Here is a 16975-nt window from a genome sequence, read left to right on the forward strand (position 1 = left end):
ATATTGGCATAATAGTATACCTATTCGTAAACTCATTTCAGCATTCCTTTTTCCCTCCATAATGGACATTCTCTCAATAATGTATGAATAAAATCTTCAGAAAATACCATTTTTGCTGATCTGCAACATAGTCTAAGTAAAAATTGTACTCTCTCTGCAAATGCTGCTTCAAGACCTAACACGTTTAAGGATCTGACTTTCTGTGCCCCCACATAGGAAGCAGTGAAGCCTGGCATGCTGCAGTCCATGGGGAAGCAAAAAGTTGGACATGACTCAGTGACTGAACAACAACAATAGGAAACAATTTCAGTTTCAGTCGCACGTAAGGGATGAAGGAGACGCAGAGAGGAGAGCTGAAAACATTTCCAATGTTCAGTTCTTCTCTGGAGATGGCATATAGATATCTTGGAGCATCAGTTCAGTTCAGTCACTCAGTCATGTCTGACTGTGACCCCATGAATCGCAGAACGCCAGGCCTCCCTTTCTATCACCAACTCCCGGAGTTCACTCAAACTCACGTCCATCGAGCCAGTGATACCATCCAGCAATCTCATCCTCTGTCGTCCCCTTCTCCTCCTGCCCCCAATCCCTCCCAGCATCAGGGTCTTTTCCAATGACTCAACTCTTCGTATGACGTGGCCAAAGTATTGGAATTTCAGCTTTAGCATCAGTCCTCCCAATGAACACCCAGGACTGATCTCCTTTAGAATGGACTGGTTGGATCTCCTTGCAGTCCAAGGGACTCTCAAGAGTCTTTTATAGTTAGCTTTTTATCTATATACCTAGATATAACAACCATAGATGTGAAATTTGTCTTTTCCCCAACCCTTTCCTTCACTATGAGAGTGAGAATTGAGGAGTCATATTCTTATTAATAAGCTGTTTAATAGTCTCTTATATTTGAATATAATATTCAAATATAAAAGACTATTATATTTGAGTGAGAAGATTGAGTTAGTAAAGGAACCAAATGCTCCCACTGCCCTTAAAACATAAAAAATAAAGACAAGCATGGGTCATTGTCTTCCTCCTCATCTTTATCCTAATTTATAGTCACTCACGGAACTTGTTACAAACCTCCATCTTTCAGGATGCTGTGCAGAATGATGGATTTCGGAGCAGGTGGTCAAAGGCTCTGACCTTCTTCCAACTCTGTCCCTGGCTGATAACACCGTGTCTGGAGCTTTGGATTCTTCATGTACAAATGATGACCGGCGCCGTACAAATGGCCCGTCTGTACAAACGATGGCATGGTTATTGAGATAAATCAAGTAAGATAATATATACAGAAGCTCTGAGCAAACTACTTAGCTCTCAAAAAAGTTTCAGTTGCTTGACCTGTCTCAGTTTACTTAACTCTATCGGGGACAATAAGGGTACCTATCTCATAAGGTTCTTGTGAACTCTAAACAAGTTAATAAACCTAAGAACAGTTTCTGACATAGTGCTTCATAAATGTTAGCTGCTAACATTATTAATGTAAGCCCCGCAAGGGGGCGAGTCGAATTTTAAACTTATTTTCATCTTCCTCAGAGCAAGGCATTCTGAGCCCCTCAGGCGACATCTGATTTGCAAACCGAAGGATCTCCAGCTCTCAGTCTGCGCCTAGGAAGGCGTTTGAGTGTAGGACGGCCTTCAGGCGGAACCCAAACCTCCGGGCGCTGAAGCTCCGGAGCCTCTTTACGCTTGGACTCAGGCCCCGGAAGTCGCGAGGGTGGGGTTGGCGCTGCACAGTGAAATTGGCTAGCCAGGGAAGATGCTGCTGGACCTGTCGGAGGAGCACAAGGAGCACCTGGCCTTCCTGCCGAAAGTGGACAGCGCGGGTCAGGGCGCGCGGCGGCGGAGGGTGGTTCCCTTCGGTCTGGGGAGGGGATCGGGGGATTGCCAGGCGCTCAGGGTCTCCTGGCTTCCGTTGCAGTGGTCGCAGAGTTTGGGCGAATTGCGGTGGAGTTCCTGAGGCGTGGCTCGAACCCTAAGATCTACGAAGGCGCTGCCAGTAAGAAACGGGGAGGCACAGCGGTGCAATCTTCTCGGGGAAGTGTGGGCCGTTCTCTATCTCCCTAGAGAGGACGAGGTTCTGGGTACAAGGGTGTTCCCCCCCCCGCCCCGCCCCGTTTGTGGCATAATAAAAGCAGAAGGGGTCTTAAGTCAGGGCGCAGATCCTGCCCGTGCTCTAAATACTGAGTTTTTTTCTTAAAGCTTGTGGGTTTTGGCGTGTAATGGACGTAACACCATCTGCCATTACACTATGATGGTTACATGCATCCAAGTGTGTGGACTAGTTCGGTGAACCATAAATACGCAAGTGTTTGGCTGTTGTTCCTTGCTCAGACATCTGCTTTTACTGAACTATTTTTCCCCCAATGGACGAGGGGAGGTTTCCGATATTGTAACTCTTCTGTTAGACTGGAAGTGGCTGCGCGCTCAGGAGAGTGATAGTACACCTGGTATTGTCTCCACGCATCTGTCTTTTGTAAAGAAGGTTACATGGTGGGAAATAACTGAAGGCATTTGCCTGGGATGGCGAATGAACAGGAGGTTATTACCAAAATTATTTTTATTGCAGTGTTTGAAAACATGGAGTAATGGATAATATTTACTGTTTTTCAGGAAAACTCAGTGTGAGTAGTGACACTGTCCAACATGGTGTGGAAGGATTAATATACCTCCTCACTGAAAGTTCGAAGCTCATGGTAAGGGCTTTTGTGGGTACTTTTGTATTACCAGGACCTTAAGGAGGTTTCAGTTCAGTTCAGTCGCTAAGTCGTGTCCGACTCTTTGCGACCCCATGAATCGCAGCACGCCAGGCCTCCCTGTCCATCACCAACTCCCGGAGTTCACTCAGACTCACGTCCATCGAGTCAGTGATGCCATCCAGCCATCTCATCCTCTGTCGTCCCCTTTTCCTCCTGCCCCCAATCCCTCCCAGCATCAGGGTCTTTTCCAATGAGTCAACTCTTCGCATGAGGTGGCCAAAGTACTGGAGTTTCAGCTTTAGCATCATTCCTTCCAAAGAAATCCCAGGGCTGATCTCCTTCAGAATGGACTGGTTGGATCTCCTTGCAGTCCAAGGACTCTCAAGAGTATTCTACAACACCACAGTTCAAAAGCATCAATTCTTTGGCACTCAGCCTTCTTCACAGTCCAACTCTCACATCCATACATGACCACAGGAAAAACCATAGCCTTGACTAGACAGGACGGACCTTTGTTGGCAAAGTAATGTCTCTGCTTTTGAATATGCTATCTAGGTTGGTCATAACTTTCCTTCCAAGGAGTAAGCATCTTTTAATTTCATGGCTGCAGTCACCATCTGCAGTGATTTTGGAGCCCAGAAAAATAAAGTCTGACACTGTTTCCACTGTTTCCCCATCTATTTGCCATGAAGTGATGGGACCGGATGCCATGATCTTCGTTTTCTGAATGTTGAGCTTTAAGCCAACCTTTCACTCTCCACTTTCACTTTCATCAAGAGGCTTTTGAGTTCCTCTTCACTTTCTGCCATAAGGGTGGTGTCATCTGCATATCTGAGGTTATTGATATTTCTCCCGGCAATCTTGATTCCAGCTTGTGCTTCTTCCAGTCCAGTGTTTCTCATGATGTACTCTGCATAGAAGTTAAATAAGCAGGGTGACAATATACAGCCTTGACGTACTCCTTTTCCTATTTGGAGCCAGTCTGTTGTTCCATGTCCAGTTCTAACTGTTGCTTCCTGTCCTGCATACAAATTTCTCAAGAGGCAGATCAGGTGGTCTGGTATTCCCATCTCTTTCAGAATTTTCCACAGTTTATTGTGATCCACATAGTCAAAGGCTTTGGCATAGTAAATAAAGCAGAAATAGGTGTTTTTCTGGAACTCTCTTGCTTTTTCCATGATCCAGCGGATATTGGCAATTTGGTCTCTGGTTCCTCTGCCTTTTCTAAAACCAGCTTGAACATCTGGAAGTTCACAGTTCACGTATTGCTGAAGCCTGGCTTGGAGAATTTTGAGCATTACTTTACTAGCGTGTGAGATGAGTGCAATTGTGCGGTAGTTTGAGCATTCTTTGGCATTGCCTTTCTTTGGGATTGGAATGAAAACTGACCTTTTCCAGTCCTGTGGCTACTGCTGAGTTTTCCAAATTTACTGGCACGTTGAGTGCAGGACTTTCACAGCATCATCTTTCAGGATTTGAACGAGCTCCACTGGAATGCCATCACCTCCACTAGCTTTGTTCTTAGTGAGGCTTTCTAAGGCCCACTTGACTTCACATTCCAGGATGTCTGGCTCTAGGTCAGTGATCACACCATGGTGATTATCTGGGTCGTGAAGATCTTTTTTGTACAGTTCTTCTGTGTATTCTTGCCATCTCTTCTTAATATCTTCTGCTTCTGTTAGGTCCATACCATTTCTGTCCTTTATCGAGCCCATCTTGGCATGAAATGTTCCCTTGGTATCTCTAATTTTCTTGAAGAGATCTCTAGTCTTTCCCATTCTGTTGTTTCCCTCTATTTCTTTGCATTGATCGCTGAAGAAGGCTTTCTTACTTCTTCTTGCTATTCTTTGGAACTCTGCATTCAGATGCTTATATCTTTCCTTTTCTCCTTTGCTTTTGGCTTCTCTTCTTTTCACAGCTATCTGTAAGGCCTCCCCAGACAGCCATTTTGCTTTTTTGCATTTCTTTTCCATGGGGATGGTCTTGATCCCTGTCTCCTGTACAATGTCACGAACCTCAGTCCATAGTTCATCAGGCACTCTATCTATCAGATCTAGGCCCTTAAATCTATTTCTCACTGCCACTGTATAATCATAAGGGATTTGATTTAGGTCATACCTGAATGGTCTAGTGGTTTTCCCTACTTTCTTCAATTTAAGTCTGAATTTGGCAATAAGGAGTTCATGATCTGAGCCACAGTCAGCTCCCGGTCTTGTTTTTGTTGACTGTATAGAGCTTCTCCATCTTCGCTGCAAAGAATATAATCAATCTGATTTCGGTGTTGACCATCTGGTGATGTCCATGTATAGAGTCTTCTCTTGTGTTGTTGGAAGAGGGTGTTTGTTATGACCAGTGCATATACTCTATATATCAGTCCTGGTAGGATCTGCTCATTTCAGTAATGTTGTTACTGATTTATAATTGATTGAGTGAAGCCATGCGTACATAATCTGACTATAATGTGACCTACTGGCATGAATACCTCTTGTTGGTATAAATTAGAATTGCCTGTAATTCCGCATGTTACTGTGTGCATCCTAAGAAGAGGGAGAATGAAATGATTTAACTTTTTGTGTATTAGTAGTATCTAGCTTATTGGAGCGGAGAAGGCAGTGACACCCCACTCCAGTACTCTTGCCTGGAGAGTCCCATGGACGGAGGAGCCTGGTGGGCTACAGTCCATGGGGTCGCTGAGAGTCGGACACGACTGAGTGACTTCCCTTTCACTTTTCACTTTCATGCATTGGAGAAGGAAATGGCAGCCCACTCCAGTGTTCTTGCCTGGAGAATCCCAGGGATGGAGGAGTCTGGTGGGCTGCTGTCTGTGGGGTCGCACAGAGTCGGACATGACTGAAGTGACTTAGCAGCAGCAGCAGCTTGTTGGAGAATTGAGCAAACTGGGCATTTTAGCAGTTCTTTTTGTATTTTAATAAAGTATTTTTTTCCTTTTTTCCCACATTTTTCCCTTTTTAATACTGGCTGGGAATCTTGTACCAGTTGTTGTTTCTCCATGCTCTTAATAGAAAAAATATTTGAAAAATTACAGCTGGCTACATGGGACTTCCCAGATGGTGCTAGTGGTAAAGAACCCACCTGCCAATGCAGGAGACATAAGAAACTCAGGTTCAATCCCTGGGTCAGGAGGATCCCCTGGAGGAGGGCATGGCAATCTACTCCAGTTTTCTTGCTTGGAGAATCCAATGGACAGAGGAGCCTGGTGGGCTGCAGTCCATGGGGTCGCAGAAAATCCAGCAGGATTGAAGTGACTTTACTCACACACACACACACACACACACACATGGCTTAATTTACATATTGTCCATTCTCCTGTTTCTCAGACTTACCTTTTAGTGAGAATCTTGTGTGACCATTTTAAACCAAATTCCTGGTTTCTGTCTCAAACCTGTTGAATCAGGTTTTCCAGAAGAGGGGCTTGAGAATATATTTTCAAGGTACTTTAAATGATTCTTAAGATCAGGTAAATTTGGGAAACTGCCCTAAAGGCTTAACATTTTGATAGCAAATCATCATGCTGGAAGTGATGAAAGACAGTATGGCTTATTGAGTTATGGTGTTTCACCCTAATAATTAGGGTGAAATAATTAGGTTATTTGAGTGGTTAACTACATAAAAATATATTTTATAGATTTGCTTTTGTCAGACTCCCTAAAATGTTACACTTAGAGGTGTTCCACAGCAACTGCTCTGTCACATAAATCTGCGTTCCATTAGTTGATATGGGGAACTCATTTTTGCTTCCTGAGGTGATCTTTTCTGGCCCTCTTCAGAGCCTTCCTGTCTGCTCTCCTCGCAATTGATCTCTAGCCTCTTGCTCTTCGATTTAGTCGAGTTGAATCTTCTGACAGACTACCTGATGTGATTGGTCAACAAACCTAACCCACTCGGCCCCAAAGACTATAAGCCCTCCTCACCAGCAATGAGCCCATTTGATTTATTCAGTTCTGTATACCTAGCATGGGACCTACCCCATAGTAGGATCTCAGGAAATACTTGTTAAAGGGACAAGATAACCTAAGCCTATGCTATTACAAATAGAAACAAGTCTAATGACAGTGACATCCCCTCCCCAAAAGGGTGGCATGCAGAAACTGGAAAAGAACAAGGAAAGTAGAGTATTAAAGTGGCTGAGGTAAATACAATTAAGGGAAGAGAAACAAAAAAATTGTGCTTCCTCTACTTTTTCTCCACCTGTTTATCCCTCCTCATGTTGGGCATCCAATAAGGGAGTAAAAGCAAGCCTGCTGTTGGCAGTTTCCTTTTTTCCTATTGAGAGTCATTGCCAATGTTAGGGTTGCTTGGTCCCTAATAATGTTGTTCCATTGGATAGCCAAAATCTGTGACTCCATGTCCTTCTCTCCCACTCCCTTTACTGACCAAATACATGACTTTCCTGTGTCCAGTCAGCATTTGAATATCGCACGAAGATTTACCTAAACTGTTTTCTTCCACCTACCCGCTGCCTCTGGCAACCACCAGTCTGTTCTCTGTATCTGTGAGTTTGATGGGGCTTTTTTTGTCTTTTGTTTGTCTTAGACTTGACATGTAAGAGAGATCATACAGTATTTCTTTTTCTGTCTGACTTAATTCACTTAGCATAATGCCCTCAAGTTCCATCCATGTTGTTGCAAATGGCAAGATTGCATTTCTTTATGGCTGGGTGATATTCCACTGTGTATGTTTGCCACAACTTCCCTATGCATTCATCGTTCAGTGGATACTTAGTTTGTTTTCATGTTTTATCCACTGTAAACAGATGCTTCAGGAACTTGGGGGTGCATATGTCTGTTCGAATTTGTGTTTTTGCTTTTTTTGGATAAATATCCAGAATTAGAATTGCTAGATCATATGGTAGTTCTATTTTTAATTTTTTGAAGAACCTCCATACTGTTGTACATAGTGACTGCACCAATTTGTGTTCCTCCCAACAGTGTACAAGAGTTCCCTTTTTTCCATAGCCTTACCAACACTTGTTTCTTGTCATTTTGATACTCTCCGTTCCAGTGGATGTGAAGTGATATCTCATCATTTTGATTTACATTTCCCTGGTGATGAGTGATGTTGAGCATCTTTTCATGTGCCTGTTGGCCTTCTATATGTGTTCTTTGGAAAATGTGAATTCAGATCTTCTGCCCATGTTTTAATCAGATTGTTTATGGGTTTATTTACTTATTTATTTTGCTATTGTGTATTAGATAGGTGATTTGCAGATTTTTCTTTCATTCAGTAGGTTGCCTTTTCATTTTGTTGATGCTTTCCTATGCTGTGCAGAAGACTTTTATCCAAAGTAGTCCCATTAGTTTGTTTTTGCTTTTGTTGCTTATTTTTATTTTCATGTATCAGAAACTCAGAATTTGGAATAGTGGACAGGGGTTGCCTTTTACTAAGGAGTGTTGTTTCTTTTACTAGACAGAATAGAATTCATATTTTTTTGTGTATATCCAGTATTTCAGCATTTATTAGACACAAATAAATTTTGATAAACTTGATTCATTTTTAGATTTCTGAACTGGATTTCCAAGACTCTGTTTTTGTTCTGGGATTTCCTGAAGAATTGAACAAATTGTTGCTTCAGCTTTATCTAGACAACAGAAAGGAGATCAGAACTATCCTGAGTGAATTGGCACCAGACCTTCCCAGTTACCACAGCCTTGAATGGCGGCTGGATGTACAGGTATGACTTTTTTAAAAAAATCTGACATAGAATATAAGATTTATTTTAGGCTATGTCTTCACACTTATTGTATTCTTTACCACCTTAACCAAATTCTGGTTTGAAACTTCAGTTTTTTAATGTCCATTTTTAGACCATTTCACAAATAGTTCATTTTCTTTTTTTTTTTTTTTCTAACCACACCACAAGACTTGTGGGATTTTTTAGTTCCCCAACCAAGGATTGAACCCAGGCTCTTGGCAGTGAGAGTGGTGGGTTCTAACCACTGGACCGTCAGGGAATTCCTCATTTTCTTATATTTTTAATATGTTCACATTGGTTTAATTTGTGAAGTTTGTAAGAAATAGGTTATTTTGAAAAGCAGATGGTTATCTATATTTTTAAAGTGGTGCTTAGCTTTTAGAAAACCTTTTTTCTGTCTAAATAAAGCACATTTATAGAAAAGTACACAGGTCAGTATATAACCCAATGAATTATCATGTGGTAAAAACACCCATGAAACCAGCACCCATGATCAGCACTTCAGAAGCATCCTTCTTGCCTTCTTGCCTTACAAGTTACTTCCCCATCCTTCCTGCCTTACAAGTTACTTCCCCATCCTTCTTTTCAAAGGTAACCAGCATCCTGACTCTTAATGCACAGATTATTTTTTTCTGTTCTTTAACTTTCTATTCATGAAATGATTCAATAAATATTCTATGTCTGCCTTCTTTTTATGAGATTGGGCTGTTTTTAAAGCCACGTACACAACCAAAAAGGAATTTTCAGACATTGCATGCAGCCCTTTCTCAAGCAGTGACAGATAAGCTAGTTAAGAAATGTTTATTGAATGCCATCCAATCACTGATTAGGACTGTGCTGAATGCTTTGGGAACCAGATTTGTAAGATACTTTCTCAGCTAGAAAAGATATTATTTGTTTAGTGATATTAGATGTCTCAAAATTACTAGTAATTAAAGATAATTGTGAAATAAGGTTCTGGAGAGGAAAAAAGAATATAATTGTATAAATAAAGGTACTTCTGAGTATTTCAGAAAAGCTGTATCTCATGTAGTTCAGTGTACACTGGCATGTTCCAGAAAAGCATCAATAAAAGAAGGGTAAATTTCAGAAAAAGAAATGAATGGAGAAAACCAGGGTAATATTATTGAGAGAGGAGACAGCATAAGTTGTAAAGGCCCACATGAATCTGAGAGTGAACAAATGAATATGTGGGATAGCTCCCTAGTTCCCAAACCTGACTGCACATTGAAATGATTTAGGGAGCTTAAAAAAATTTCTGATATTTGTGTTCTGCCCCAGAGGTTCTGATTTATTGGTACAGAGTTTTACCTGGGCATCAGGATTTTTTAAAGCTCTCTTGTCACCCAGGTAATTCTAATGTGTAATAACGTTTGTAAACCACTGTAATAGATTCTTCTGATTTGAGTGGTCTGAATAGGTTACAGAAATTCAGCTAGACAAGCTTATATTAACACAGGAGAAGGTATAAAGCAGATTATAGGCTCCTTGACGGAGAAGGCAATGGCACCCCACTCCAGTACTCTTGCCTGGAAAATCCCATGGACGGAGGAGCCTGGTGGGCTGCAGTCCATGGGGTCGCTAGGAGTCAGACACAACTGAGCGACTTCACTTTCACTTTTCACTTTCATTCATTGGAGGAGGAAATGGCAACCCACTCCAGAATTCTTGCCTGGAGAATCCCAGGGACGGGGGAGCCTGGTGGGCTGCCGTCTATGGGGTCTCACAGAGTCGGACATGACTGAAGCGACTTAGCAGCAGCAGCAGCAGCAGCAGGCTCCTTGAAGGCATATGCAACTTGCTTTTTTGATTAAACATTTTATTTTTAGATTTATTGATGACAGTTCAGGTTGCTATAGTTTACTTCTTTTCCCCGTCATTTAGTAAGCATTTCATTGTATGAAGATTCTCAATTTATCCATTCTGTTGGTAAAGAATATTTGAGATATGTCTAGTTTTTGGCTCTTGGAAACAAATACTATTATGAATATGTGTATATGTGTAAGAGTTTACGGTATGTACCTAGGAGTGGAATTGCTGGTAATTTATCTGTTTTCCAAAGTAATTCTCTCATCACTCTCACCAGCAGTGGATGAGTTTTCATTACCATCACTTTGCAGTGCTCTTTATGGGCCGGTTTCTAATTCTTGCCAGTCTGATAAAACAGCATGATTTTATTGGCCATTTTCTAATACAATTGAATGTATTTCCTGTGTTTATCTATTTTTATTACTTTTGCAAAGTGCTTTCATAGATCTTCTGTACAATTTTCTTGGTTTTGTGGGGGTTTTATTAAATCAGAACACTTCTTCATACATTCTTGATACTTTTTTTTGGTTTTATGTGTTACAAAGTATCTTTTCTCAGGTTGTGGCTTTTTTCCCCCCACTATTTTTAGATATCTTTCCAAGAAATTTTAATAATTTTAATGTATTTCAGTTTATCAGTTTTTTATTTATGATTTTTGTTTTTATATCATGTTTAAGAAACCCTTGCATACTGTATGACTACCTATACATTGTAGTTTTGTTTTTTTTTCCCCCAAAGATTTTAAAGTTTACTGTTCATTTTGAAGTCTGTGATTTATCTGGAATTCAATTTTTGTGTATGGTATAATGTCATTATTCATATGTTCAGCATGATTGTTAAATAGTCATTATGCTTTTATTCCATTTAAAACTAAGCTTGCAAGCAGAAGCCTCAGGCAACAGATTAAACCATCAGTGACTATAAAGCTCCACCTTAATCAGAATGGAGATCACAACACCCAAGTTCTGCAGACAGACCCAGCCACCCTGCTCCACTTGGTTCAGCAGTTGGAACAAGCCTTGGAGGAGATGAAAACAAACCACTGTAGGAGAGTCGTGCGCAATATCAAGTAGTCCCAATTTGTTTTCTTCCTCCTGAATCATTTGTGAATTGATGATACCAGTAGTTATTTTTCAAAACAATTTAAGTTGATAGTGATAAATGCATAGAGATTTCATAAAATTTCTTTTCCTATGTCAAGATACTGAGGTCATGATCACAGGCTAAGTGAAGTTTCTTTCTCGGTGCTAAATATGGTCAGTTTCTTGAGTTAAGATGTAGTTTGTGTCGTAAATGTGTAAATAGGATTGAATCAACTGAAAGTGAATCTATACTGTTCAAATCTCTGTGTATATAAATGACTATATTTTTTTGATGCTTTTCCTGACTAGTTTATTGTTTTCCTCCTTATTGATCTAAACTTAAAAAAATAAAGTTCACAGTGTAATTCTATTACTATTCATAGTATTTCTAGACAATTTAATGTTTTTGACTTTAAAGCACACCTTGATGTTAATAGCCACAGAATAGTGGGAAGTGAATATGAATTTTTTAAAGCAACATTTTTTAGGCAGTTCATGTATTTTATTTGGCTGTGAATATACTAAGTACTTACCTTGTTGCTTAAGTTTAAGTTGCCATGCTAATAAGCTTAAATAGTACTCAAATTTGTGTGAATATATTGTAGTTTAACAAGGATTAATTTTTTTCCCTACTACCAAAGCATCTAAGAGACACGCTGCCATTCAACATTTACAAACAATGGATGCAGGCAGACTGTAATCAGTTCTTAATTATCTAGATATAAATTACAGTCACTTTTTAAAATTCTGTTCGAATAAAGTGTAAAGAGGGCAAAGGGAGGCCATGTTTACTACTTTCCAGGCAAATTTCCCTTCTCCCTTAAAAAAAAACTTGATTTTTGTTTTGTGTTGTTTTTAAGTGGGTGATTATAAGCTATTAGCCTGAAAAATTCAGATGCCGACATGCAGGTCAGTCTCAGGGACACAGGAAGACTTAAGGAGTAACAATCTAAAGGAGGATGTTGCGTGGAAGGGTGGAAAATGGGGTTCTGTCTCAAATATCTATCCAAAACCTTATTCTGAAAATCTTAGCCCATGTAGCAAACCAGGAGGGCCTTTAGAAAGGTCAGACTCTAAGCAGTACTCCAGGCTCTGTTGTTACTTTGCCCCCTAAGAGTTAGAGATTTCCAAGTCAAAGTGGCATCATGTTTCTTCTTTTCTCTTAAGAGAGAGCCTAGCAGGAAACAGGCCAGTGGAAGAAAAGCACAGTTGAAATTGCCACCCATCATCCCCTTGCAGGCATCTTTTTTCCATACATGTGTAGAAAAAACATGTTATGCACTTGCAAAGTAGCTATAAGCAAACTATACTCAGATAATTTTTAGTTACAGTGATAACTTGATTAATGAAGCTTTCATGTTAACAACCTCACAAATAATAGGAAACTTTACGTATTACATGAAATTGTAACAAATGTCATCAGGTTAAAAGCAACATGCCTGCTGAGCTTATACAATAAAAATAGCTCTGTGAGGCTTCTTATTTGTCCACATTGGGTAGAGATAAGCAGGGCTGACTCCAGCCAAAATTGAAATAATATCCTTGTGTCTTCTTAGGGCAACTTTTATTCTTCCTCTATATCCACTATTCTTATTCCAAGCAAAACAACAAAGCATGTGTTAGTCTCTTTTTTTATTTGTATCAAACTCCCCTTTTTTTTATTACAGTTTATGGGGTTCTCATGGCAAATATACTGGGGTGGTTTGCCGTTCCTTTCTCCAGAGAAGAAGAGGATGACAGAGGGTGAGATAGTTGGATGGCATCACCGATGCAATGGATGTGAACTTGGGCAAACTCCAGGAGATGGTGGGGGACAGGGAGGCCTGACATGCTGCAGTCCATGGGGTCATGAAGAGTCAGACAAGACTTGGTGACTGATCAAAAACCCCTTGTCTCCAGTCTCTGTGCTTTGTTATTCTTTCTGATGTTCTTTGCTTTTGGGGGCCAGAATGAGTTGGGAGCAGTCTTCCTTTTGAATCTGGGACTCACTTTTTTTTTTTCCCCACAGAGCATCTAATGAGCCTCTTCCTTTTCTTGTTTGAACATTCCACACCCTTACCCACTCCCCTGCCTTGTTTGTTTTATGGCACAATTATTTTTTTGTAGTTTGTATATGAAGATATTTTCTGCAGATGCAGTCACTATTCTACTCTCCTATATGACCAGTTTCTTGACTCTGGGATATGCCTTTCCATCCGTAACTATCTAAATGTTTATTACAACATTTTGGATTACGAGTGTGTGTATTTTTTAGGATTTGCTGATGCATGTTTAGACTTAAGTATAATAGCTCTTAAGTCTCAAAGCCAGAATGGTAACATGTCATTTCTCAGAACAGCTCTGTGAGTAGGGAATAATCAATATATGTAATTACAAAGTCTACATATACTTCACCCATTGGAAGTCTCCTTTGTGTTTCACGAATTTCCTTGAGTTTATTTTGTTATTGATGTTTCCAAGCTTGAGTAAATTTAAAACAGCAAACTAGAAAGTGATGTGGATACTATAAGAAGAAAACAGACTTTTGTGAAAACTGGAAAATGAGAACCTGATACTAAGGAAAGTTTGAAAAATCATTAAGAGTGTGTAAAGCAATATTGTAAAGTAGTTAGCTTCCAATTAAATTAATTTTTAAAAAGTGTAAAGGATACTTGTGTGGGAACCTTTAAAATGTACAACAGTATGTTGCCCTTTAGGGTATGATCCTATGAGAAATCAGTCTTTGGGAATGGACAAAAGGATTTAAATTTAGTTTTTGTGGCTTCTTATGGATCCTTGATAAATTCTCAAAGCTTTGTTTTCTTCATCTCTAAAATAGGAATAATAACACCTGTCTCATTGTCTTGTAGAGACCAGATGAGACCATGCATATAAAATGTTCAGTATAATATAGGACTTTAGAATATACTAATGTGGTCTGAGGGTCTCATTATTTTATAACCTGAATTCTGTCTAAAACACTCTATTTAAGGAACTGAGAGAAAATGTTACCTAGTGGTTTCTGGGTGGTAGGATTATGACTTTCTTTGCCTTCTTAATTTCTATACTGAGTTTACTTAGTTCGTTCAGTTGCTCAGTCGTGTCCAACTCTTTGCGACTCCATGAATCGCAGCACGCCAGGCCTCCCTGTCCATCACCAACTCCTGGAGTTCACTCAGACTCACCTCCATCGAGTTGGTGATGCCATCCAGCCATCTCATCCTATGTCATCCCCTTTTCCTCCTGCCCCCAATCCCTCCCAGCATCAGAGTCTTTTCCAATGAGTCAACTCTTCGCATGAGGTGGCCAAAGTACTGGAGTTTCAGCTTTAGCATCATTCCCTCCAAAGAAATCCCAGGGCTGATCTCCTTCAGAATGGACTGGTTGGATCTCCTTGCAGTCCAAGGGACTCTCAAGAGTCTTCTCCAACACCACAGTTCAAAAGCATCAATTCTTCGGCACTCAGCCTTCTTCACAGTCCAACTCTCACATCCATACATGACCACAGGAAAAACCATAGCCTTAACTAGACGGACCTTTGTTGGCAAAGTAATGTCTCTGCTTTTCACTATGCTGTCTAGGTTGGTCATAACTTTCCTTCCAAGGAGTAAGCATCTTTTAATTTCATGGCTGCAGTCACCATCTGTAGTGATTTTGGAGCCCCAAAAAATAAAGTCTGACACTGTTGCCACTGTTTCTCCATCTATTTCCTGTGAAGTGATGGGACCGGATGCCATGATCTTCGTTTTCTGAATGTTGAGCTTTAAGCCAACTTTTTCACTCTCCACTTTCACTTTCATCAAGAGGCTTTTGAGTTCCTCTTCACTTTCTGCCATAAGGGTGGTGTCATCTGCATATCTGAGGTTATTGATATTTCTCCTGGCAATCTTGATTCCAGCTTGTGCTTCTTCCAGTCCAGCATTTCTCATGATGTACTCTGCATAGAAGTTAAATAAGCAGGGTGACAATATACAGCCTTGACGAACTCCTTTTCCTATTTGGAACCAGTCTGTTGTTCCATGTTCAGTTCTAACTGTTGCTTCCTGACCATACAGATTTCTCAAGAGGCAGGTCAGGTGGTCTGGTATTCCCATCTCTTTCAGAATTTTCCACAGTTGATTGTGATCCACACAGTCAAAGGCTTTGGCATAGTCAATAAAGCAGAAATAGATGTTTTTCTGGAAGTCTCTTGCTTTTTCCATGATCCAGCGGATGTTGGCAATTTGATCTCTGGTTCCTCTGCCTTCTCTAAAACCAGCTTGAACATCAGGAAGTTCACAGTTCACATATTGCTGAAGCCTGGCTTGGAGAATTTTGAGCATTATTTTACTAGCATGTGAGATGAGTGCAATTGTGCGGTAGTTTGAGCATTCTTTGGCATTGCCTTTCTTAGGGATTGGAATGAAAACTGACCTTTTCCAGTCCTGTGGCTACTGCTGAGTTTTCCAAATTTGCTGGCATATTGAGTGCAGCACTTTCACAGCATCATCTTTCAGGATTTGAACGAGCTCCACTGGAATGCCATCACCTCCACTAGCTTTGTTCTTAGTGAGGCTTTCTAAGGCCCACTTGACTTCACATTCCAGAATGTCTGGCTCTAGGTCAGTGATCACACCATGGTGATTATCTGGGTCGTGAAAATCTTTTTTGTACGGTTCTTCTGTGTATTCTTGCCACCTCTTCTTAATATCTTCTGCTTCTGTTAGGTCCATACCATTTCTGTCCTTTATCGAGCCCATCTTGGCATGAAATGTTCCTTTGGTATCTCTAATTTTCTTGAAGAGATCTCTAGTCTTTCCCATTCTGTTGTTTTCCTCTATTTCTTTGTGTTGATCACTGAGGAAGACCTTCTTATCTCTTCTTGCTATTCGTTGGAACTCTGCATTCAGATGCTTATATCCTTCCTTTTCTCCTTTGCTTTTTGCTTCTCTTCTTTTCACAGCTATTTGTAAGGCCTCCCCAGACAGCCATTTTGCTTTTCTACATTTCTTTTCCATGGGGATGGTCTTGATCCCTGTCTCCTGTACAATGTCACGAACCTCAGTCCATAGTTCATCAGGCACTCTATCTATCAGATCTAGTCCCTTAAATCTATTTATCACTGCCACTGTATAATCATAAGGGATTTGATTTAGGTCATACCTGAATGGTCTGGTGGTTTTCCCTACTTTCTTCAATTTCAGTCTGAATTTGGCAGTAAGGAGTTCATGATCTGAGCCACAGTCAGCTCCCGGTCTAGTTTTTGTTGACTGTATAGAGCTTCTCCATCTTTGGCTGCAAAGAACATAATCAATCTGATTTCGGTGTTGACCATCTGGTGATGTCCATGTATAGAGTCTTCTCATGTGTTGTTGGAAAAGGGTGTTTGCTATGACCAGCGCGGTTTCTTGGCAAAACTATATTAGTCTTTGCCCTGCTTCATTCCATATTCCAAGGCCAAATTTGCCTGTTACTCCAGGTGTTTCTTGACTTCCTACTTTTGCATTCCAGTCCCCTATAATGAAAAGGACATCTTTTTTGGGTGTTAGTTCTAAAAGGTCTTGTAGGTATTCATAGAACCGTTCAACTTCAGCTTCTTCAGCGTTACTGGTTGGGGCATAGACTTGGGTTACTGTGATATTGAATGGTTTGCCTTGGAAACGAACAGAGATCATTCTGTCATTTTTGAGATTGCATCCAAGTACTGCATTTCGAAC

The 16975-nt window shown here is 40.5% G+C and overlaps 1 protein-coding gene across 1 annotated transcript; it reads left to right on the forward strand.

The window, feature by feature from the left end:
• The first annotated feature begins 1663 nt into the window (after positions 1 to 1663).
• On the forward strand, positions 1664 to 11670 carry COMMD2 (COMM domain containing 2). The gene is made up of 5 exons (XM_006063115.4): positions 1664 to 1823; positions 1919 to 1996; positions 2611 to 2693; positions 8215 to 8388; positions 11094 to 11670. The coding sequence occupies exons 1-5, from the start codon at positions 1757 to 1759 to the stop codon at positions 11289 to 11291; spliced, it is 600 nt and encodes a 199-aa protein (XP_006063177.1). The 5' UTR covers positions 1664 to 1756; the 3' UTR covers positions 11292 to 11670.
• The last annotated feature ends 5305 nt before the right edge of the window (positions 11671 to 16975 follow it).

Source organism: Bubalus bubalis, chromosome 1, assembly GCF_019923935.1.
Source record: "Bubalus bubalis isolate 160015118507 breed Murrah chromosome 1, NDDB_SH_1, whole genome shotgun sequence".
Lineage (NCBI taxonomy): Eukaryota > Metazoa > Chordata > Mammalia > Artiodactyla > Bovidae > Bubalus > Bubalus bubalis.

Excerpts from the sequence above, each read along its gene's own strand:
- COMMD2 (XM_006063115.4), top strand. The coding sequence starts at position 1,757 with ATGCTGCTGGACCTGTCGGAGGAGCACAAGGAGCACCTGGCCTTCCTG. Across the intron at positions 2,694-8,214 it reads CTGAAAGTTCGAAGCTCATG|ATTTCTGAACTGGATTTCCA; the intron begins GTAAGGGCTTTT and ends ATTCATTTTTAG. Across the intron at positions 8,389-11,093 it reads AATGGCGGCTGGATGTACAG|CTTGCAAGCAGAAGCCTCAG; the intron begins GTATGACTTTTT and ends TTTAAAACTAAG.